Genomic DNA, 23,947 nt, shown 5'->3' on the forward strand with positions numbered 1-23,947 from the left:
GATGTTTCATTGGTAACATCAGGATTTGTGTGATGCCTGTCACGAGCTGATTCAGGGTTTGCCTGCATTACATGTCAAACTAATCCTCTTGGATGTGAAGCAAACGTTCCCCCCCGGTGTGTGTTATTGCGTGTTACTCACACACACAGGACGGGAGCTGCCCGGACCAGTGGTGATCCTGTTGGCAGATCCGCACAGAGGAACCGATGAGCCGGAAACCCGGATTACACTGGTAAACTACTGTATCCCTGTAGCCGAAGTTTTCCCCGACCACCTGACCGTTCACGATCCTCTCCGGAACGCCACAGTGGCCGGCTGGGAAAGAGCAAGGAGAACATGTCAATACATGTGCTTCAACTTCAACAACATTTCTATCAACCAATCAGATTTCAGGACTCAATCAGAGGAAAACACATGATTTATGAATGGATGTATAAAACATAAAACATTATTATGACAGTCAGAGCATATTCTGTTGGGTTGCTTTTCAAAAGTGCTGGACAGCGATTAATCACATCCAAAATAAAGTTTGTGTTTACATAATATAAGTGTGTGTACTGTGTATAATTATTTTGTATATATAAATACACACACATGCATGTATATTTATTTAAGAAATATTTGCATGTATATACTGTATATATATTTAGATTATATATAAATATTTTATATATTAATAAAAAAAAATTCTTAAATATATACATGCATTGTGTGTGTATTTATATATACAAAATAATTATACACGGTACACACACTTATATTATGTAAACACAAACTTTTATTTTGGATGTGATTAATCATTGCCCAGCAATATTTCACATATCAGCTTTTGAACATGTGATTCATACTGTAGTTTCCTGGGATTAAATTAAAGACTATAAGTGCACCTTTTGTGAAATGCACCAATATATACACAAATGTGTGTTAAAAAATGTGTCAAAAGTGCATTAAATAAATGTATAATGTTTCAAAATATTCTATTTCAAATAAATGTAGTTCTCTTAATTCCTCAATGACAAAATTGTTTTCAACATTGAGAATAATCATAAGTGTTTCTTGAGCATCAAATCATCATATTAGAGTGATTTCTGAAGGATCATGTGACACTGAAGACTGGAGTAATGATGCTGAACATTCAGCTTTGATCACAGGAATAAATTACACTTTACTATATATTCACATAGAAAACAGATATTTTAAATTAAAATAATATTTTGGTCAAATAAATGCAGCCTTGGTGAGCAGAAGAGACTCAAAAGACATTTAAAAGTATTTTGAACAGTTTGTTTTATTGCTTGGACTTTTTATTCACTCCATCAATTATGTTAAATATGTTTTATCACTGAGGGTAATAAATGCAATAAAACTGTTATGATTCCTCGTTCCTCAAACTCTCATAAAGAGTCTCTGATGGATAAGTGAAGATTTTAAGCGTAATGAGAATCGCTGTTAAAGTTCCCGTGCCGAGATCAGCCTGTGATTGGATATGAATGTTATTGCAGTCCTACACGTGTGTAAGTCACATGGTGTGCGGCGAACAGAGATATTCACGATCCACTGTTTAATCTCACAACAGATCCTGCAATCTCCACGCATCCGAGGATCAGCAGAATGCATTTTAGACTCTTTTGGTGGACAAAGGTTGTTTTACTGCGAGACGGCATGACGGGGGAGAACGAGTGGAGATCTGTCAGGGCGTTCGCTCTCAGATCTGAGTGATGACAGAACTCAGCAGAGGCCGACACACTTCACAGAGCAGCGAGTCCGCTCGACTTCTGCAGAGAAATCACTTCTTCACCTCTGCCTTCTCTCACTTCATTTTCTGCCCAAGCCGTCAGATCGCATCATTTCAACTTAGTTTTGAAATAGTCCTGTTTAACAGGAGAATTCGTGGTGAGAAACTACATTACCCATGATGCTGTTTAGAGAATTCCACCAATCAGAGTCAAAACATGCCAACAGATCTCGTTAGCTCCGCCCACTTCCATTAATCATCGTCATCGAGTCGATCTCCCCACGCTCTCAAAATACTTGAATATTTGTATTGTGCAATACACTTAAATTATATTGTTTTTATACATATAACCTACTTTTTTAAAAAAAAAATTAGTAGTTCTTTCCCTCACTAAAGCTGTTAAGATCTTGTATCTTTGTCTGATTTTCAAATACTTTTTTGCTTTAAATTATAGTTTGTAGTGTTGTGATTCTCCTCAGCTGGATTGGTAAATCCCTAGTTTAGTCTTTGTGTGTGTGACACTGTATGAATATTGGTCATTCTCCACTGACAATGAACCCTGATTCACCGTGTGGATTTCTACTGTACCACCTGAATTATTATGATGATTATAAGAACATTTTAAGGTAAAAAGCAGATTTTGATAGTTCAAGTAGATTAGTATATTAACATTATATCACTCACACGATTATAAGTTCCAAAATATACAGGGACCAATTTGCCATTCTGTAATACCTGAAACATTGTCACCGTATTTTTATAAAGTGCCCCTATTTTAAAGTTTCCTAAAGTTGTTTTGGAGTCTCGTGCAATAGACTTACACACATCCAATGTCAAAAAACACATTAATTGTCTCTAATATACAGTGCACATCTCCTCATTTCTCAAAGAGTCTGAAACGGTTAGTTTGAAGATTCAGTCTCTCTAAACTCCGCCTCTCTGAGAGCTGCTCTGCTCTGATTGGTCAGAGCCCAGTCCAGTCTTTTGTGATTGGTCGACCGCTTACAGCGCATGTCGGAAACTAAATGGCCATTAACATATCAGAATTTTCCTTAGTGATATAAAGTGTGTGTTTTACCGTGTCAATCTCATCAAAGTGGATTTGCTTTGCCAGCAGAAAACAGCGTCTTCTCAACACGAACAACACGAACCAAACTCTTCCAGTCTCAGATACACGGCAGTGTTTGAGGGCGGAGCTAAGAGACGCTGCTCAGCCAATCAAGACCAGAGGCTGGCATTATGCAAATGAGTTACATTGTAACAGGATTGTAACAGAAAGCGAGACTGAAGAGACTCATTTCAACAGTTCAGAATCAGTTCTTTCTTTTAGAAGACAATAACTATTTGTCCTGCACTTTGATCTTTTACATTCACAATCACACACGGCATGAAAGATACTATTTGAAAAGCATAATAGGGGCACTTTAAGGTGAATTTGTGGCAACCACATGTGCCGTTTCTTAGCTGCAAATTGAACTATATTTTTCCCAGTGCAGGAAAAACATGCAGATGCATATCTTGAGTCTCTTTGGATGAATAAGTGATTCTTACACATATTAAATGACATTTAATTCTCTCACCATTTCCATCACCTAAAATGGCTTTTTGTTTTTTTTCCACTGAGAAACACCGCAATGTTTTATGGGATTGCTTTTTCTGTCAAGGTCAAAACCGGTCTCTAAGAAGGAATAATAATGATGCTTTTGTGACTAACTCTCATCTGCATGTGAGGATACAGGTGAATGCAAAAAAAAAAAAAATACAATTATTAAAACCACTGTTGCCATGGGAATCCAGACGAAATGCCAGTGAACCCGTTCTGGCCTTTCAGGAGCCGGTGTCCATTAAAAGGTCACAGTGATGCTAATGCATGGTGATAGTGAAAGAGACGAGGGGTGTGTGTTACCGAGACAGTGTGTTTCCGTCCCGCTCCAGAGACCCGAGGACAGGCATTCCCGAACACTGGAGCCCACCAGAATAAAGCCCGAGTTGCAGGTAAAAATAGCGGTTGCTCCGAAGGTCGTCTGTGTCCCAATCTTCTTTCCATTAGGAGGAGTGGCCAGCTCTCCACACGAAATGACTAAAGTAAGAGGCAATAGAGAACACAATGAGTCGACTGTGATTTAAAAACACCAGCGGATAACATGAGGAGAATATCCCGACCTCTGAATGGAAGAATCTCAGTATTAAACACGGTTACCAGGTTTAAAGCTTTAAGTTGCACTTGATAGATTTAGTAGCAAACTAAAGCACAAGCACACTGCAAAAAATGTGTTTTCCTTAGTCATTTTCAGGGAAATAAAAAGCTGAAATAAAATCACATAAATATTATGTTTATAAATATTAGTTGCAATTTAAACTAATTGAAAATGTTAGAAATGTTGCCTTGGCAATGAACTGAAATAAGTTTAAGTCGAAGCACTGAAATTATTAACTGGAAATAAATCAAAACTAAAACTGAAATAAAAATAAATTACACCTAAATATCAACATTTAAAAAATAAATAAATACAAAAGCACATAATGAAATGACTAAAAGTTCAACTAAAAATAACTACAATACAAAAATAAAATCTTTAATAAAATATTATTTATATAAAATTTTATATAAAATATTTAAAAATATTAATAAAACTGTAAAAACTAAAATGACACTGTTAATATTGTCTTGTTTTCAATCACAAATATCTAAACATACTTGAATCAAGATTCGCCAAACGACAAAATATTAAGTTTTGTTATTAAGTTTCTGAGAAACAATATCAAAATTAAGTCAGTTTATGCTTAAAATGAGAAGAAAAAATCTGCCAGTGAATAAGAAAAATAAACTTAATTTAAAGTTTGTTTTTGACCCCATTAGCAGATACTTGTTCTTGTTTTAAGAATTCATTCTTACATGAAGTCATTTAATTTTGATCATTTGTCTCAGAAAAAAGACTTAGCGAATCAATCTGGATTTAAGAATGTTTAGATATTTGTGAATGAAAAGAAGACAAAACTAAATTAAAGCTGCAAGCAGCATTTGATCGGGGTTCAAGCAGTTAAGGCCTTTAAGCACAAAAGCATCAAAAGTTAATAAGTTTTATTTAGCAAGCATGTAACCACTGACATCATAGATGGAAAAGACCATTTACAGCCAATTCAGGCAATTCACCATAGGAAATATATGGTTTTCAAAGCTTTTTAACAGTTATAGTGCCACCTATGATCCGATCTCCATAAAACTTTGCATGCTTGTTTAGAATGTTATGGCACATATTCCCACCAATTTTCATGAACTTCTGAGTTTTCGTTTAGGATTTATAGGCTTTTAAGTGTATTTTGCCACGCCCATTTTATAAATGACCCTGTTATAGCCATCCAAATGCATAAGTTCAACTTTAAATCATTATTTTGATAATTATTGATCTAGAGAGTCCAGAGAATTGTCCTAGACTGGTTTGGTTCCGGTCGGGCCAAAAACCTAGGACTAGTTCACAAAAGTAGGTTTTTGGAAAAAAACGAAATACCCGGAAATTTTCCCAGGATGACGAGCAAATCCGAGGCATGCTTCTTGTCCGCCTTCCAACGATATAAGACACTTGAGCCTAAGCCTAACAGTTGAGGAGTTATGAGCCATTTCGTACTTTTGCCCGCTGTAGCGCCCCCATCAGGCCAATCGGGGCGGGCCTTGGTGACGCTGTAGGTGGTGTGAGTACTATCAGCCCCCAAAGTTTCAAGTCTCTACGACTTAAGGTTCGGTCTGCCCGATCAGTTTTATATGGAGAATGCTGCATCATGGGAAAATTAACAATAACAATAGGGTTTCAGCACTTCATGCTTGAACTCCTAAAAAAAATTGCAGTGTAAGCTTTTGTTTGATCACTTTATGATACTAATGATACAGAAACATAAATGATCCGATTGTTACATTTAAAAACATGCTTCCTCTTCAACTTAACTGACTAGTAAAAGCTAACTAAAGTTCAGCATGATAGTTTGTGTCTCGGGAAGTCTTAGCTTCCTAAACTCCACTCATATCGAGCCTCAATCCTCTGAAACTCAGTCGGAAGCAGAAGATTTGAGCAGATCTGGGATAGATTATACATGCGCTATATTGTTCTGGAGCGTTGACATTATCATTTCATCTGTTCTCCACTTCTCATCATCTTCCCTCCGACTGCTGATGTTTCTGAAAATTGTTCTGGCCAGGATCCCGTCAGACGCCATCCGTCATGAAGCGCCTCTAATGTTTAGATTGTGGCTCTCATAAACACATTCATCACGACTGTAGTTACAGCAGACACACAACATTGATAACCCAACCATCTGAGGACAGCAGATGCTGATGACACACTGATAGAAACACACAACTGCGTTTACTCAGGGCTCCTAAACTGTGTTAAACTTTGTGTTTCCTAAAGCTGAACGGCGCCGTATAAAGCCGTATAGGAAGTTACTATGCATGATTTCATATGATGAAATATGAATTAGAGTTACAATTTGTAATTGCAACAAATGCATGCTTTTGTTAAATGCTTGTGCAAAAAAAAGTACACTGTATGAAGTGGTAACCTGCAAATGATACCTTAAAGAACTGTAATTCATGTCAAAAATAAAAATAGAAATCGTTATTAATTAAAAAAAAAATGAAAAAATAAAAACGCTTTCGTCCCATGTGATCAACAAAATCTGATGCAACTGGGAAAGTCACAAAATATAACACATTACTTGCAATTTAGAGCTGCACCAAAAAATCAAATAAAAAATCAAATATATATAACATACATATATTGCATTTTTTATGTGATGTTCAAAAATCCACATAAAAAGATGTGGATGGAACCTAATGATGCTTTATGCATTTTATCATTTTCATGCAGCCACTGGGAATTATGGGAAATGTTTTCTGTTTGCACAAGCCTCTCTCCTCATAATCCATCAAAATGATTAGAATTATCCCGCTAGCTGTTATAGCTAACAGTAAACACAATTCATGCGAATATCTGAACTCAACATTCTCAACTTAAATTATAAAACAATTATGACATACTAATTTGCTTCCACTTGCTTAAATGAATATTAAAATTAACACTTTCTATGAAGCCCATGCTTATAATGAATTTTAGCCCCATTTATACTTATTATTAAGTATTACTATTCTATAAATATATTTATAAAGACTCATAAAGACCTATACTGCATTATAAGAACAGTTATAGTTACATTTATATTATTTATAAGTCATGCATTTGCTTTTTCAATAAGTAAAACTTACTTATAAATAAGTATAAATGGAGCTATAATTCGTTATAAGCATGGGCTTCACAGAAAGTGTTACCACTTTATGTTTAATTCATTCAAGCAAGTGGAAGCAAATTAGTATGTGTCATAATTGTTTTATAATTTTAGTTGAGAATGTTGAGTTCAGATAGTCGCATGAATTGTGTTTACTGTTAGCTATAACAGCTAGCGGGATAATTCTATTCATTCTGATGGATTATGAGGAGAGAGGCTTGTGCAAACAGAAAACATTTCCCATAATTCCCAGTGGCTGCATGAAAATGATAAAATGCATAAAGCATCATTAGGTTTCATACACATCTTTTTATGTGGATTTTTGAACATCACATAAAAAATGCAATATATGTATGCTATATATATTTGATTTTTTTTTTCCAGCACTAAATTGCAAGTAATGTATTATATTTTGTGACTTTCCCAGTTGCTTCAGGTTCCATTATTACTTTGCTACAATTCTTTTAATTCTTCCTCCCCAATACAAAAGCAGGAAAAGTGTAAAACGGCGACGGATTCCGGAAAAACATTGTGTTTATCGTGCAATTTATACGCGAAAATGAGTTTTTACGTGCATATGATACGCACTTTATTGCGTGTAATACACACACACCCCACACCACTACTAAACCTACGCATGAGTATCATATGCACGTAAAAATGCATATAAATTGCACGTGTTTGCTATAGAGACGCATTCAGTGTGAGCGGGTGAGAGCCACACAAGCTGCTAATCCTTCACCCTTCAGGACACATTGACAGAATCATTAGTCTGGCAGTCTGACCTTAAAGACGGCCTAACAAGGCCAGAGGAGATACACACACACACAGCATCAGCGCTGGAGGAACACACACTCACTCTTGCAGCGCGGCCTCTCGTTCCTCCAGCTCCAGGTCCCGTTGGACGTGCAGTGAATGTGTGCGGGGCCGAGCCGGAAGAAGCCCGGGTTGCAGGTAAAGGCCACTTTAGTGCCGTACTCGTAACGGGAGCCGTTGACGATCCTCCATTTGCCGTGATCCAGCGAGAAGGAGCCGATACTGGGACACACCACAACTGAGAGGAAAGGGTTCAAACGCTTGAAGAATGCAATGTAAGGCACAAACTAACACGGGACTCGTTGTAACACACATGGTGCATTCATACTTTCAATGCAATGCAAGTCACTTTAGATAAAAGCGTCTGCCAAATGCATCAATGCAAGGATAACATTTCAGATATCTTTTATTTAGTGTGTTTAATACTGTAAATGGACATAATATATGTGTGAGCGGGGCACAAACTAACACACACGCTTTAAAACTTTCCTGTGCATCGAGGGGTTTCATCATGGAGTCTCACCTGTGCATCGAGGGGTTTCATCATGGAGTCTCACCTGTGCATCGAGGGGTTTTGTTGTGCGTGCTCCAGGTGCCGTCGGCCTGACACACGCTGCTCGTCACTTCTTTAGACGACAGGCGGAAGCCGTCGCTGCAGAAATACGTGGCTCGTGTTCCTGAAGAATAATCCGCAGCCAGAACGCCTCCGTTCACAGGAGCCACCGGCGGCCCACACGACACAGCTGCAAAACACAACTACACTTACCATCAAGACCACAGACAAAGAACATCAAGTTATATTAAAGTGGACATCACGAAAATCTGACTTTCTCCGTGTGTAAGTGCTATAATCGGTGCTTCTACCGACCCAGGAAACGTGAAAAGTGAAACTCCAAAGACCCGCTTCTACCTCACATTCGGCCAATCACACGCTCCGAAGGCGCTTCTACCTCACATTCGGCCAATCACACGCTCCGAAGGCGCCTCTACCTCACATTCAGCCAATCACACGCTCCGAAGGCGCTTCAACCTCACATTCAGCCAATCACACGCTCCGAAGGTGCATCTACCTCACATTCGGCCAATCACACACTCCGAAGGCGCTTCTACCTCACATTCAGCCAATCACACACTCCGAAGGCGCTTCTACCTCACATTCAGCCAATCACACGCTCCGAAGGCGCTTCTACCTCACATTCGGCCAATCACACACTCCGAAGGCGCTTCTACCTCACATTCAGCCAATCACACACTCCGAAGGCACTTCTACCTCACCACGCTTCTACCTCACATTCAGCCAATCACACGCTCCGAAGGCGCCTCTACCTCACATTCGGCCAATCACACGCTCCGAAGGCGCTTCTACCTCACATTTGGCCAATCACACACTCCGAAGGCGCTTCTACCTCACATTCGGCCAATCACACGCTCCGAAGGCGCTTCAACCTCACATTCGGCCAATCACACGCTCCGAAGGCGCTTCAACCTCACATTCGGCCAATCACACGCTCCGAAGGCGCTTCAACCTCACATTCGGCCAATCACACGCTCCGAAGGCGCTTCAACCTCACATTCGGCCAATCACACGCTCCGAAGGCGCTTCTACCTCACATTCGGCCAATCACACGCTCCGAAGGCGCTTCTACCTCACATTCGGCCAATCACACGCTCCGAAGGCACCTCTACCTCACATTCGGCCAATCACACGCTCCGAAGGCACTTCTACCTCACATTCAGCCAATCACACGCTCCGAAGGCGCCTCTACCTCACATTCAGCCAATCACACGCTCCGAAGGCACCTCTACCTCACATTCGGCCAATCACACGCTCCGAAGGCACCTCTACCTCACATTCAGCCAATCACACGCTCCGAAGGCACCTCTACCTCACATTCTGGAAATCTGGAAATAAAGCAAAATAACTGAGAAAAATGAAAAATAGTCCTCAGATGCATGTCTGTAATGTATAGCGAAACATCTAGCGCTAATTCGATCTCAAACAGATTCATTAACAGTAGTTATTACTCCATAACCTGCGGGACATCATTAACCAACACAGTTGAACGACCAATTAGTGACAATACGGTTTCGGGAAACAGTCGTGACTATAGTTGATTTCTTCAACGATGATCGTACTATAGTAGTGAAGCAGCGAGTTACAGCGTTATACGGGAAACACACTCCCGTTCACTTCAGTTCTCATATAATGGTGTCATTGCAGGCATATCAATAATATTGTTGAATATTATATTAAATGTCCTCAACTAAGCAGCCAAAAGACAAAGGCGACAGTGGAACCGAAACTCCATCAGGGACAGAATGAAAATAAAAACCTTGTGTGAACCCAAACTCAGTCGCTCAGTTCTCCTCTGGCCAACGACAACAGTGTGTGATTGTGATTTAGGCATTACAGGTCAGAGGTCAGATTGGATCAGAACATTCACAATATTATCCAGTTCCCTCTGGTTGACGATCGGAGTCATCACGCCGGTACAGAGACGAGTGTGTTGAGGATGAGAGCGGTTTCTGCCACGATGAGGATCATATCGTTCACATACGGACCGGAGCGAGCGCCTTTCAAGTTTTAATGCACATATCTCATATTCTCCAGCGCTCTAAACATGAACCAGCCCTGTGTGCAGGGGCGGACTGGCCATCGGGAGCACCGGGACATTTCCCGGTGGCCTGACGGTCGTTCTGGCCTGCCGGCTGCCGCTGTGCAGACCATCAGCCTGGCATGTGATAGGCTGGTGTGCAACTACGAATGCAGACGCAGTGCAGTGCTTTAATGCTTTGTCGGTTAAACATTTAATTCGCATGCTGATGCGCTGTTCTAACGTGTGCGTTTCTCAGCGCGTACATGTGAAGTTCACATGCACTAAAAGCCTGTCTACCAGCGCCTGGATACTGGACTAAGTTATCTTTTGAGTCTTATTGTGCTAATACTGTCAAATACACACAAGGTTTACATAAACAAAGTCGGTTATGTCTAAAGTGAACGCAAACTTGAGAAAATTGAGAGAAAATCTGCTTGTCAAATGCGTGTATAATAGACGCGTCATGCGCAACTCTTAAAGAGACAGTAGTAATAGTAGTAATAGTAAACACGCTGCCGCTTCTCCTTAAAGGGATAGTTCACCCCAAAATAAAAATTCTCTCATTATTTACGCACTCTAATGTTATTCCAAACCTGTATTAATTTCCTTTTAATATTTTCTAATATTTTTCTAATATTAATATTTTGAAGAATGTGGCTAGGCTATCCAAACAGTAGCTGGTCCCCATTGACTTCCATAGGAGAAAAATATACTATGGAAGTCACTGGGGTACATCAACTGTTTGGTTACCCACATTCTTCCAAATAACTTTTATTTTCAACAGAAGAAAGAAACTTATTCGAGTTTAAAACAACTTGAGAGAGTAACTTATGACAAATAGCATTTTTAGGAGAACTATCCCTTTAATGTTAATAAAACAACAAAATGCAAAGAGAAAATCACACACTGCTCCTGACTGATGACTTTTAATAGTAGCTTTAATAAGTATCAATGTATAATTTATACAGTGAAGTCTATGTTTTGTTTTATTTTCATATTTGTTATTTTTGTTATTTTAAGTACTTTCTTCAATGCTACTGTTAAATACACCTACTGTAGCTGAAAACATAAAGCACTGTTTATTTAATTTGTATATTAAGTTGTGTATGTGTAATGTGTATCTTTGATCTTAATATTTAATAACAAAGAAAATGACAAAAAAAATATCTTCGCCCCGTCTGCTATTCTTTTTTATTTTTTATTTTGTTACCTAAGGCTTTGTTTTTAAAATATGGACATTAGTTTGGCTGTAATGCTCAGTCACAAAATAGTAAAACCAACATTAAAAAAAGAATCGTGATAAAATCGTGAATCGTGATTTTTCTGAAAAAAATCGTGATATTATATTTTTGCCATATCGCCCACCCCTAGAGTTGAGCACTGAAAATACATAATGTAAATATTTCAACATGTGAATGTGTCTCTTATTATCTCTTTTAAAAAGCCAATTTTCTATTTGTCATTGGTTTGGTAGTATAAATGGTGTATTCCTAGTGAGTTTTTAAGGGTTATTTTTTTATTCATTTATATTGCATCTGGTAGTCTACCTGGTACATTAATAGGGTTAGCCTACAAGTTTATCAGTCCAGTAGATTACATGAATAGGGTGGTGGTGACTGCAGCAGCAGAGGTGGCCTGGCAGTGGAGTCAAATTCCCGGCCTGAATTATTGTCCCAGTCCGCCACTGCCTGTGTGTGTGTGTGTGTGTGTGTGTGTGTGTGTGTGTGTGCGCACGTCTTCGTGCAGATAAAGACACCGACGCAGCCGTACGTGTGATCATGAACACGACGACAGGAGGAATTACTCTGATACACAGAAGACACAGATGTAGACCGACAATTCAAAGAACAATGAATACAACAGTTGTCTGCCTTTATTCTCCTGTTAAACTGACGTGTGTTCAGAGACGGTAATGCTCCAATGAAAATATCAGACCTTTTAAATGTTGTTCTGCGTTTCTCCCTCGTTTAGGCAGCTTGTAATATAGCGTTAGATGTTTAACCCTCGACTCTGGTCATATATTAATATTCATGCGTCTGTATAATGAGTGTGTTTTTTATTGGTTGTCCCCCCCCCACCACCACACTCCCACTTTTCCACAGTTTACACGCCCGTTCCTAGAGACTTTCCCAACTCTGAGGTGTGAACGACCAGGATAAAACCAACGCATTCTCATCCTTGGGCGTCATAATACTGACACTTTTGACATTTCGTCTACATCGAACGCACATGGCACCCTTTAGTGTCAATATGAGACGCACAGAGCCTTGTTCGGTTATGGGTAGGTTTAGGTCTAGTGTAGGGTTAGGGTTAGACCGCTAGGAGGCGCCTTCTGGCCCATTTCTATCTGCGTCTCATATTGACGCTAAAGGGTGCCATGTGCGTTCGATGCAGACGAAATGTCAAGAGCGTCAATATATGACGCCCTAGGATGAGAACGGGCTGGATAAAACAGGGGTTTCACGACACTTTAAAGGTGAAGTATGTCGTTTCTGTGACACTAGTGGAGTTATAAACATAACTCAACTCAAACATCTTAATCCCAGCTCTCATGTGGATCACGTCTCAACAGGAACTTTCAATAAAACGTCCATCAGTAACAGTTTATAATAACTGCACGCTATTAATCATTAGTTAAGCATTAGTAAACAGTTAATTCATCATTTATAAAGCATTAATAGACATTAATAAGCAGTTTATAAATACAGCTATAAATGCTTTATTCTTGATTTATAAGCATTTCTATAATGTATTAATAATTGTATTTATTGATGATCAATTTATCATTTTTAAATGAAGTATTGCATTATTTACAAAGCAGTTATTTAGGAGTTGTCAGTGGCTCATAAGATCACTTAGAAAGTGTGAGTAAATGTAGATGCAGGGAGTTATAAAGCGTTTAGTAGAGGTCAGTTCACTATGTTTGATCTTTTAAACAGAAAAAGGAAACAAACACACACAGATGATATTTATACAGCCTAAATATTTAACAGCCTTTAAATCTCCTTTATAAACGCTTTACGAGGCATAACTAGTCCTCACTTTAGATGAGCTCACAAACATAGTTAACTGACCACTACTAAATGCTTTATAACTACCTGAATTAACCCTGAATTACAGTAGAAATATATGTTAATAAAGCATTTATTAACACACTTAGTAACTATTACTATATGTCTGAATAATAAGATGTATGAATGTACATTCAAATAGTTTATTAATCATTTACTCACACTTTCTAAGTGATCTTATGAACCACTGACAACTCCTAAATAACTGGTTTGTAAATAATGCCATATTCATTTAGAAATGATAAATTGATCATTAATAAAGTATGAAAATACAATTATTAAACACATTATAGATATGCTTATAAATCAAGAATACAGCATTTATAGCTGTATTTATAAACTGCTTATTAATGTCTATTAATGCTTTATAAATGATGAATTAACTGTTTACTAATGCTTAACTAATGATTAATAGCGTGCAGTTATTATAAAGTGTTACCGGTCCAACATATGAGGAATACTTTTAGCTGTGTTGCAGCTAACACACACACACACACACACACACACACACACACACACACACACACACACACACACACACACACACACACACACACACACACACACACACACACACACACACACACACAGATGTGTTATGAGTAATCTATGACATGATGCGCCGCTTCTCTTCACACTGCAAGTTAACTCGTGTTTCTGAACGAGTGTGTGATGATGTTGTATTGACGCGTTCACTGTAGTGTGTTCGCTTTGACGTGTTCATGACCCGTTTAATCTTTGAATCTGCGTTATGTTCACTTCTGACAGAAGTTGTGGAACATCTGATTCTCTCGGACTCGTGCATGGAAATAAAGAAAATTTCGATGGTGCACCTTATTTTTTTCTTCCTGAAATGAAAAAGTCTTGCAAATGCATGTTTGGTGAGATATATTCTGTTCAGAGCGGAAATGCGTGGCGTGCGTTACATGCCTCGCGGATAAAACCCAAAATATGCATTTAAAAAGAGAAAACAAAAATGTAAATGCAAATAATGTGAATGTATTATAACCTGTTATTTCCCTCAGGAATTATAAAATACAATTTACTTCTGTTTGTTGAAATCTGAAATAACAGATGTCTGAAGGGCAGGGAATGTTCATGAAGTCTTTCCCAAACTTTGTTCTTCAATTCGGTCCATTTCTCAGTTATTATATATAAAAATAGCAGAATTAAGAAATGTCCAGTACAGAAGCTTTCTGTATCACAAAGGCAGTTCGTTAATCTCAGTTTCCTCGTTAACCAATCACAGTGATGTGAGCGGAGCACAGATGGTTTCCCAGCTGGTCTGAGGTCAGTGCAATTGATTCAATTCCCACAGAGTGACCTCAGGATTCACTTTCCCTACATGTGCAAAACTACTTATTTCAAAATCGACTAGTCGAGTAATTGTCTGTCAGTCTGTCCCTCAAACAACAAAAGCCAGTTCCTTCATGACATCATCATCCAGGAAGTGACATCATTTAGGAGGGAAAATCATCACTAAACATTAACAGTGGATTTGATGAATTCTGGGATGTGTCGCTCAAAAACATCAATCCTGTTTGATACGATCACAGAAATCAAATCATTTCAAAGATAAACATCAATATTTGGTAACGCTTTATTTTACAGTGTCCTTGTTACATATGTTACATGTACTTACCATAGTAATAACAGTAAATTATGCATAATTACATGCAACTAACCCTCAACCAAATCCTAATCCTACCCTAAAAGTACATGTATAGTTAATTAATATTACTCAGTGCTGAAATATATAATTACACTGTAACAATGACACCTAAAAATAAAGTGTAACCCAATATTTATATTTTAGACGTTTTCCTGTAAAGTAACTGTCGATCCCTCACTTTAAATCTTTACTTTTTTAATTCATCAAACTTTCTTGAAACCATGTAAATTAATTAAATGTCTGATCTTGCCCACATTATGCACACATACACACACACACACACACACACACACACACACACACACACACACACACACACACACACACACACACACACACACACACACTAATCAAGATTAATCGCATCCAAAATAAGTTTGTTTACATAATATGTGTGTGTACTGTGTATAATTATTTTGTATATATAAATACACACACATGCATGTATATACTGTATATATTTATATTATATAGAAATATAAATATTTTATATATAAATAACAAATTTTTCTTAAATATATACATGCATGTGTGTGTATGTATATATAGAATATATATATATATATATATTATTAATAAAAATGCCTTCTTCGAATACAGCACACTGAAGTCACACACTGAATGGAGGGTCTCAGACTGTAATTAGCCAGAATGGCAGAAATGTGTAATTAAAAGTGCTGGAGTTCTTCACAGTGATCAATACAGTGATGAAGTATAATAGGACGTCCAGTTACTGAGTGCTTAAATTCTAATCAAATAAACCCCACAAAACAACGGTGTTTCTATTAGACCCGAAGCAGAACGCAGACCTCACTCAGCCGTATTAATGAACACAGAACAACGAGTCGATTGATCAGAGATGCCGGCATCTGACACGATCTGTGCAACAATTCAATCTCCATTACACTCCAAATAAACAACAACAACAAGAAAAGAAAGAAACTTATTCAATATTTTAGCAATGCTGTCTTTAGAAGAATTAATCACTTTAATATACAAAATAGAGGAATAGTTAATCCATTCCTGTTATTTACTCACTCGGTCGGTTCAGTTTTGGGTAAACCAACTTTTTAATTTATGCTTATTATATTGACACTGACTTTTATACTGTATAATGATCATCTCTTATCTAGCAAGCAGCAGTCCACGCTTTCACAAGCTGCACATTCAAAATGTAAATGAACTTCCTTCAAATATGCCAATTTCATATTTTCTTAGCAGATTCTCCATGGACTTATTAAAGAGTTGAAAATCCGCTCCATTATTATAGAGTTGAAAATCTGTTTCTCAGAAACCCATTTACTTTAATTACCCTTTATTAATGGCTTTTGTTTTCTTTTTCTTGTTATTATATTTTCCTAGTAGTGATTTGAACAAATGTATTTTTGATTCCAGCCCTCTGGACAACACTTCTGTTGCTCTCTGCTTTATGATGTTATATACAATATATACATATATATTATATATACACTATCATTCAAGAGTTTGGGTTCGGTGTGATTTTATAATGTTTTTGAAAGAGTCTCTTCTGCTCACCAAGGCTACATTTATTTGAACAAAAATACAATAAAAAAATTGTGAAATATTATTATGATTTCAATATCTGTTCTCTATATGAATATATAGTAAAGTGTAATTTATTCCTGTGATCAAAGCTGAATGTTCAGCATCATTACTCCAGTCTTCAGTGTCACATGATCCTTCACAAATCACTCTAATATGATGATTTGATGATCAATTATTAATAATGTTCTTAATAATGATATATATATAAATTTTTCAGGATTCTCTGATGAATAGAAAGTTAAAAAAAACAGCATTTATTTGAAATATAATCTTTTTGTAACATTATAAATGTATTTGTCACTTTTAATCAATTTAATGTATCCTTGATGATGAAAAGCATTCATTAAAATTATTACATTACATTTCTAATAATTAAATCATTTATAAAAAAAAAAAAAATCATATCTCAAACAGTTTTTATCACAGTTTCCACAAAAATATTAATCAGCAAAAACCTTTCAACATTGCAATAATCATAAATGTTTCTTGATCATCAAATCCTCATATTAGAGTGATTTCTGAAGGATCATGTGACACTGAAGACTGGAGTAATGATGCTGAACATTCAGCTTTGATCACAGGAATAAATTACACTTTACTATATATTCACATAGAAAACTGTTATTTTAAATCATAATAATATTTCACTGTTTTTTACTGTATTTTGATGAAATAAACACAGCATTGGTGAGCAGAAGAGACTTCTTTTAACATATAAACAATCGTTTGAACAATAAGGAATGTAGAAACACAATCACAACTCAGAGCTGTGAGTGTGTCCAGTGAAGGTTAGAGCAAACGATAACTGTATGCGTGTGTGTGTGTGTGTGTGTGTGTGTGTGTGTGTACTTGTACAACTATCTTTGTGAGGACCAGTTTGAGTTTTAGACCATTGGAGTGAGGACACAGAGTGTAAAGTGAGGACATGTTGGCTGGTCCTCAGTTTCTGAAACCCCTTTAAAGGCCTGTTTGAGGGTCAAGACTTGGTTTTAGGGATAAGGTTATAATGAGGTTAAGGGTCGGTTTAGGGTCAGGGGTCGGGTTAGGCACTTAGTTGTGATGGGTAAGGTTAGGGTAAGCAGCTAGAGATTGCATTGTGTCAATGAATGTCCTCATAAAGATAGATGTACAAGAATGTGTGTGTGTGTGTGTGTGTGAGTGTGAGTGTGTGTGTGTGTGTGTGTGACTGCAGAAACACCTTGGCACGCGGGCACAGTGGAGTCCCAGGCCAGATGAGCGAGCGCTGTCCTCCTACAGACGGCCGAGTTGTTCCCGATGAGCCGGTATCCGCGATCACAGGCCCAGCGCACGACACTGTTCACGTGTCCGCCGGTCTGACTGAGGACGAAGCCGTGCTGAGGAGAGTCTGGAGTACTGCAGTACATCGCTGTCGACCAGAGACCGGACCGTTACACACTGATAACCCATCCACAACACTCCAACACAGCGCAATCATCCAGCCTTCAGTGATGTTAGAGTTACCAGCAGACTCATATCTAGACCGACACACGTGCATTTCTGGTGTTGCTTTAACACTAAAAAACATGTTGCTGAAAATGAATTATGGGTAACACTTTACTTAAAGCCTTTATGTATAATGCATTATAAACGTATTCATAATGCATGTTGTGATTCTTTATATCTCTTCATAAATAACTGTAAAGTTAAAATGCATAATAATATTTTCTAATGCATTTAAATCAAATATATATGAAACGACACGATTACAGGAAGGCAGTATAAAAACACTGCAATGACAAAAAAACAGAGCTATAAGCTTTCTAAACTACTCAACTTTAGTGTGTCGTGCAGAAAATAATCATTTTTATCAAGGTTATGAATCACTAGATAACAAATGGGCGTTCATTTATGAGTTGAACCATTAAATCATAAAATTATTGTCATGGGAAACCTTTTTAAAGTTGAGCATGTTCATTAAATATATATGACAGATAGATTTATAAAGTACTGGTCATAAGCTGTTATTATTAAACTTTCAGATCCGCAACATTTTACTTCACTCCATTATGTTTAATGCATTATAATAATGGTGTTCATGCACATTATATCACTTCATAAATATTAGAAACTAAAGTTAAAATGCATTATAATATTTGCAGATTCCTTGTTGCATCTGAAACTGGTTGTTTATCATGTGTTTTAATGCATTATTCTTTCTAAAGGTGTGTTCGATGAATATATAATATTATAACTGTGGTTACAATTACTCATGAGGTGCATTACAAGGCATAATTAATGCATTCAAATACTTTGCATGCATTATATATAAAGGTTTTAAGTAAAGTGTAACTGAAATATGAAATGCATCTGCTTTATAATACTCTTACACATCATAATTTGGACTTTGAATGTTTGAGGATCTTCTTTCACACACTCTGCTCACACACAAGCTGCAGCGTCACAGCTTTCAGAATACAGTCAAATAATGACATGAACTATTTAAAACACATTCGACGCGCTTCATCCCACACAAAACAGCACTTTCTGCTTAAGTCTGACGGAAACAAGCTGATCGAAGCGGTTCACCTCTTTAATTTAACATTTGCATTTTGGAGTTTATTTAAATTGCATTAATTATTTTATTAAAAGGAAATACTGATCATTTGTGTTAATGCAATGTGGTTATTTTCTGCATGTTAGACTGTCAGTTTATGTGCTCATATCCACTTCAGCATTTTTATGCACATCTTGGTGTTTCCATCTAGCATTGTATTTATGCATTGTCCAGAAATTTGCATTAAAATATGAGCAGGGCCGTTTCTGAGCATTTCGGAGCCCTAGCCGAGGTCCCTATGGATCACTAGTTATTTATAAATAATACTAGATAATAATATTATCGTCTAGTATTTTTTAAATAATAATACTAATCTCAAGATGTGTTGCATGAACTCATTAGACTATAGTAAATTGTTTAGTTTACTTTTGCAACTTTCTTTGGATTAAATAAAGTATATTAAATTAATAAATTATCAAACGAAATATTATATCTCATTGCCTTTTTATTACATTAATTAGAGTTTGGCAGATCTTGCCCTATAATTACGCTAAGAAGGTTTTAATTACATTCCCAATAGAGTTTAATTAAATTTCATACATTTAAGATGACAATCAATTTAATGATATCATTTTTGATTACACTTTAATTTGATTATGATTGTCCACTTTATACATTCTGCTAACTGTAAGTAACTTTGCACGTACATGTCAACTAGCTCTCAGTAGAGTATTAGTAGAGTTAGAGTTAGAGTAAGTTGACATGTAGTTGTAAAGTTACTTTTAGTCTGTTAGGAGCATCAAAATATAGTTTTACTTAATTAAAATAAAAATAAAAAATCACAGGAGATGAGATCGATTATACTATCCTTTAGATTTCTAGATATAAATATAACACTTTATTATGCTTTCTAGATTTTATTTAATACTGTATCAAAGCCGTGGTTCTGGAATTCATCACTGGTTTGCCTAAAGTTATTTTTCTGATATTTCAATATACGCTGAATATTTGTATTTATTTATTTGATCAGCGTCTTTCTGACAACATTTGAAAAATTCCATCTTTCTTATGCTAATATTCAGCCATAAATGTAATTAACACGAATAATTTGTGTGTCATTACGTTACATGCTGCACACGCGGGATGCGTCGTCCAAAATTAGTTTTATGGTTTAATTATGACATTATATTGTATATAGAATGTAATATTTAAACCATAAAACTAAGTTTGGATGACAGAAGTTGCATTTCCAGACAAAGTTACATACAAATACACACACATTTGGACACAAAGACACGGACAGATGGGACACGGACTTGAACGCACACGACATGGGCCGGACACACAGAAGGTTACGAGAGACACACACAGAACTGAAAGGAATTACCGATCGGGGATACATACTTTGATACTCACCCACGTAAGTGATCCGGAAGCCCTTCTTGTTGGTGCCGTGATCGGACGACCAGCGCAGGAACAGCTGGTGACCCGTCGTGGTGAGGTTAAAGGGCACTCGCTGGTCTCCGCTCAACACCGCCAGACTCGGACTGTACACGTTAGGCCCTGGACAAATGCATACAGAAACAAACCAGATTTGCATTTCCAATGCAAATGCATGAGCAAATAAATTAAAAAAAAGAAAGAAATTGTTGAATAAGAGACGATTGTAATAGAGCGCAACAGTCGGTTCTGGAAACAGTAGATCATCCAGGGACTCTTTGGTTTGGGACGCACTTATTGTAATCTCACACACTAGCGGTGTAACGATACCCTCACGTCACGATTCGACACACACTTATTCTATATTTAAAAACTTGTGTTACATGCGATTAATCGATTTCACAGCACTAATATATATATGTATATATATGTTTATATATGTGTGTGTGTCTATTTTTTATATGTAACAGGGAATTGTTATAGTAGCTATAATTTGCACTAAACAATGCAGTGTTCAATATGCAATATAATACTGTATATATAATTGCATTATTTATTTCATATAAATATATTAGCGGTGTAACGATATCCTCATGTCACGATTCGATACATATCACGAATCTGAACTCACGATACGATATTATTGCGATACTCCAAGACATATGATAAACGGTTAACAAATGTACCGTTGATTAAAATGCTAAATTTGGTATTACATTGGGGTGTAAATGAATAGGCTTGGATTTGGTGCTGAAACCCAAAGCACAGGACAATAGAGACGCCAGAATAACAATATTCATGATTCTGAAGCTGAAAATACTGAATTATTTTAGACGAATATGCTTGCACTCTTTCACTGACTGGCCACTTTTTACTGGTACATCAGACATTTGGTATTATCAGGACACACAAATATCCCCCCATTGCATTATTACATTATATTCAACATTATATAGTAGTTTAATGTAGTACTGACACTAAAACTCTGTAAACTTGAATTTTTTAACACCAGTATTTTTCATTTTTGGGTGAACTAGCCTACACGATACATATTGTAGCATTTTTGTTTTTGCGATATATTGTGACACCCCTCTCTCTGACTGTTCAGGATGCATAGCGTGGACATTGAGACGCACGGATAGAAAGTCATTGGAGGAAAGCCCCGCCCACACGTGACGTGATTGGTCACATGTTTGTGATGTAGGAAACACCAGCGATTTCAAACCATGTTTTTGAGACACGAGAAAAAAAAATCTATTCATGCCTTAAAATATCTTGAATGTAACTCGACACCCTTGCCTCATTTAGTATGCGCGGTTCTATGAATATGCAAATGAGCCCCGCCTCCACTCACTCGCTCAGCTCAGAGATCCACTGGTTGACGATCACACGTTGATCTGATTGGTTACAAGGTAGTTTGTGACGTCAGAAACACCAGCGATTTCAAAGCGTGTTTTTGAGACTGTCTTTGGTTCACTGCAGTTTTAAGGAGGAAATACTCAGCAATGGTGTCGACTTATGAATTTAGCTTAGAAAACACCACATAGACATATAACCAACATTAAAACTTGACTTTCACCACGGGGGACTTTAAGACTCTTGGGAAGGAGCTGCAGAAATTGCCTCGTTGCAAAACATGAACACAAAAGCTGGTCTGAGAGACGGAAATTGCAATTGGCTCTCACTTCCTATTCCACTGGGTTTCTGCAAATGCCATGGGCATTAACAAGCATCCAATCAATGATGAGTAATAGGGTCATTTGCTGATTGCAAGCACTTAAGTAATTAGCGCTAATAACACTCTGAATGTTTTCCGAATTGTCTTTGCCATTGCCTCGCCATCAAGAAATCCTCGAGTCTTTCCAGCGCTTTGCATATCTGCAGGTCCTAAATGGGGAAACATTTCTCTCGTAATGGTCACGGATCTAAAAAAAGCGACTCAAACGGATTCCAGAGGCTCTAAATGTAATTTCGAGTTTTCCAGAAAAAGTGTCAGAGTTGCGACAAGAGAATAATGTGTGCAATATTCAGGGCCGCAGTTGCACAGATGATGCCTGGATATGAGGAATAATTCAAACCCACCATCAAAGATCTCCAGGATATCAAACTCTTTCTCCGTCTGGAAGAGTTCAAAGTGCAGTGTGATGTTGTAGCCCTTCTCCACGTTGATCATCCACGAGCACATCTGAAGGTTGGGGTAGCTGTCGGGGTAACCCGGACTCAGGATCACACCGGTCGAGTCGAACAGAACCTCGCTGTCGGGACATTGCACTGCGAAGAAACCAAACCAGCATGTGTTAAATACTGCAAGAACCAACACAGACGCGCTGGAAACACATGCATGAAAAGACTAACTGCATTTCAAAATAACATCTACTCTAAACCTGATAGTGTTAAAGGTCCCGTATTATGCCCCTTTTCACAAGATGTAAAATAAGTCTCTGATGTCCCCAGAGTGTGTATGTGAAGTTTCAGCTCAAAATACCCCACAGATCATTTTTTACAGCATGTTTAAATTGTCATTTTTTGGGGCTCAGAAAAACGCGCTGTTTCAGTGTGTGCCCTTTAAATGCAAATGAGCTGCTGCTGCCGGCACAGGGGGCGGAGCCTCACGAGCTCGCGCTCAGTCTCTCAGGATAATCTCATCTCACGGAAGGATGATAATATCAGAAACTCTCAGTAACGTGTTCAGTCCGAGTCGGACAATAATGCCTACAGAGTCAGAGTGCTGTATAGAGATGAAACAGGTATAGTTTAGTAGTTTAATTACGGTTATTATAACGTATTTGTCATCTGCTTGTACTGTATCCATTATTTATTAATAGCCTACAAGTCTGCTGTCTGAATGATGATCAAACATATACTGATGAGTTTAATAAAGTTTATTGTACATCACACAAAAGATGAAGCGTCAGTTTTACTCCAGAAAATCACCGTAAGAGCTGAGTAAACACAGTAAGTTATTAGAAGTGCGCAAGTAGCCAGTAGAGTTGAGGGAGCATTCCTGTGGGCGGAGGTTAGTCAAGAAACTGTTCTAGTGACGTCATTAAAGCAGGAAGTAGAGGGATGTAGTCCAAACGGGCCGTTCGATGTAGGTGACTTCTGTTAAATAAAATATCTCGCTTGGCATTGAACTTTGAGCTTTATAATTTTACAGATATTATTTATACTCTAACAGCAACATTACACACTAACTAAAGTTTGAAACATGGGATCACGAAGAACAGGACCTTTAACAAAAGCCATTCTAGCATATGG

At 37.4% G+C, this 23,947-nt stretch overlaps 1 protein-coding gene across 2 annotated transcripts in view; it reads right to left on the bottom strand.

Annotated features, from left to right (window-relative positions):
* The window catches only part of csmd3a (CUB and Sushi multiple domains 3a), a 331,891-nt gene that overhangs the window by 70,790 nt on the left and 237,154 nt on the right, over positions 1 to 23,947 (bottom strand). Inside the window, exons 47-53 of one of the 2 annotated variants that reach the window (XM_079894353.1) lie at positions 22,772 to 22,960; positions 20,666 to 20,812; positions 17,933 to 18,121; positions 8,386 to 8,571; positions 7,872 to 8,066; positions 3,642 to 3,815; positions 142 to 315 (exon numbers count right to left, since the gene is read on the bottom strand). In XM_079894353.1, the coding sequence (XP_079750479.1) occupies positions 142 to 315; positions 3,642 to 3,815; positions 7,872 to 8,066; positions 8,386 to 8,571; positions 17,933 to 18,121; positions 20,666 to 20,812; positions 22,772 to 22,960 (1,254 nt within the window). Of the gene's footprint in view, positions 1 to 141; positions 316 to 3,641; positions 3,816 to 7,871; positions 8,067 to 8,385; positions 8,572 to 17,932; positions 18,122 to 20,653; positions 20,813 to 22,771; positions 22,961 to 23,947 lie in introns of both variants that reach the window. The other variant, XM_079894352.1, reaches the window with a different exon arrangement.

The sequence above is a fragment of the Squalius cephalus genome (assembly GCF_949319135.1).
Source record: "Squalius cephalus genome assembly, chromosome: 15".
NCBI classification, from domain to species: domain Eukaryota; kingdom Metazoa; phylum Chordata; class Actinopteri; order Cypriniformes; family Leuciscidae; genus Squalius; species Squalius cephalus.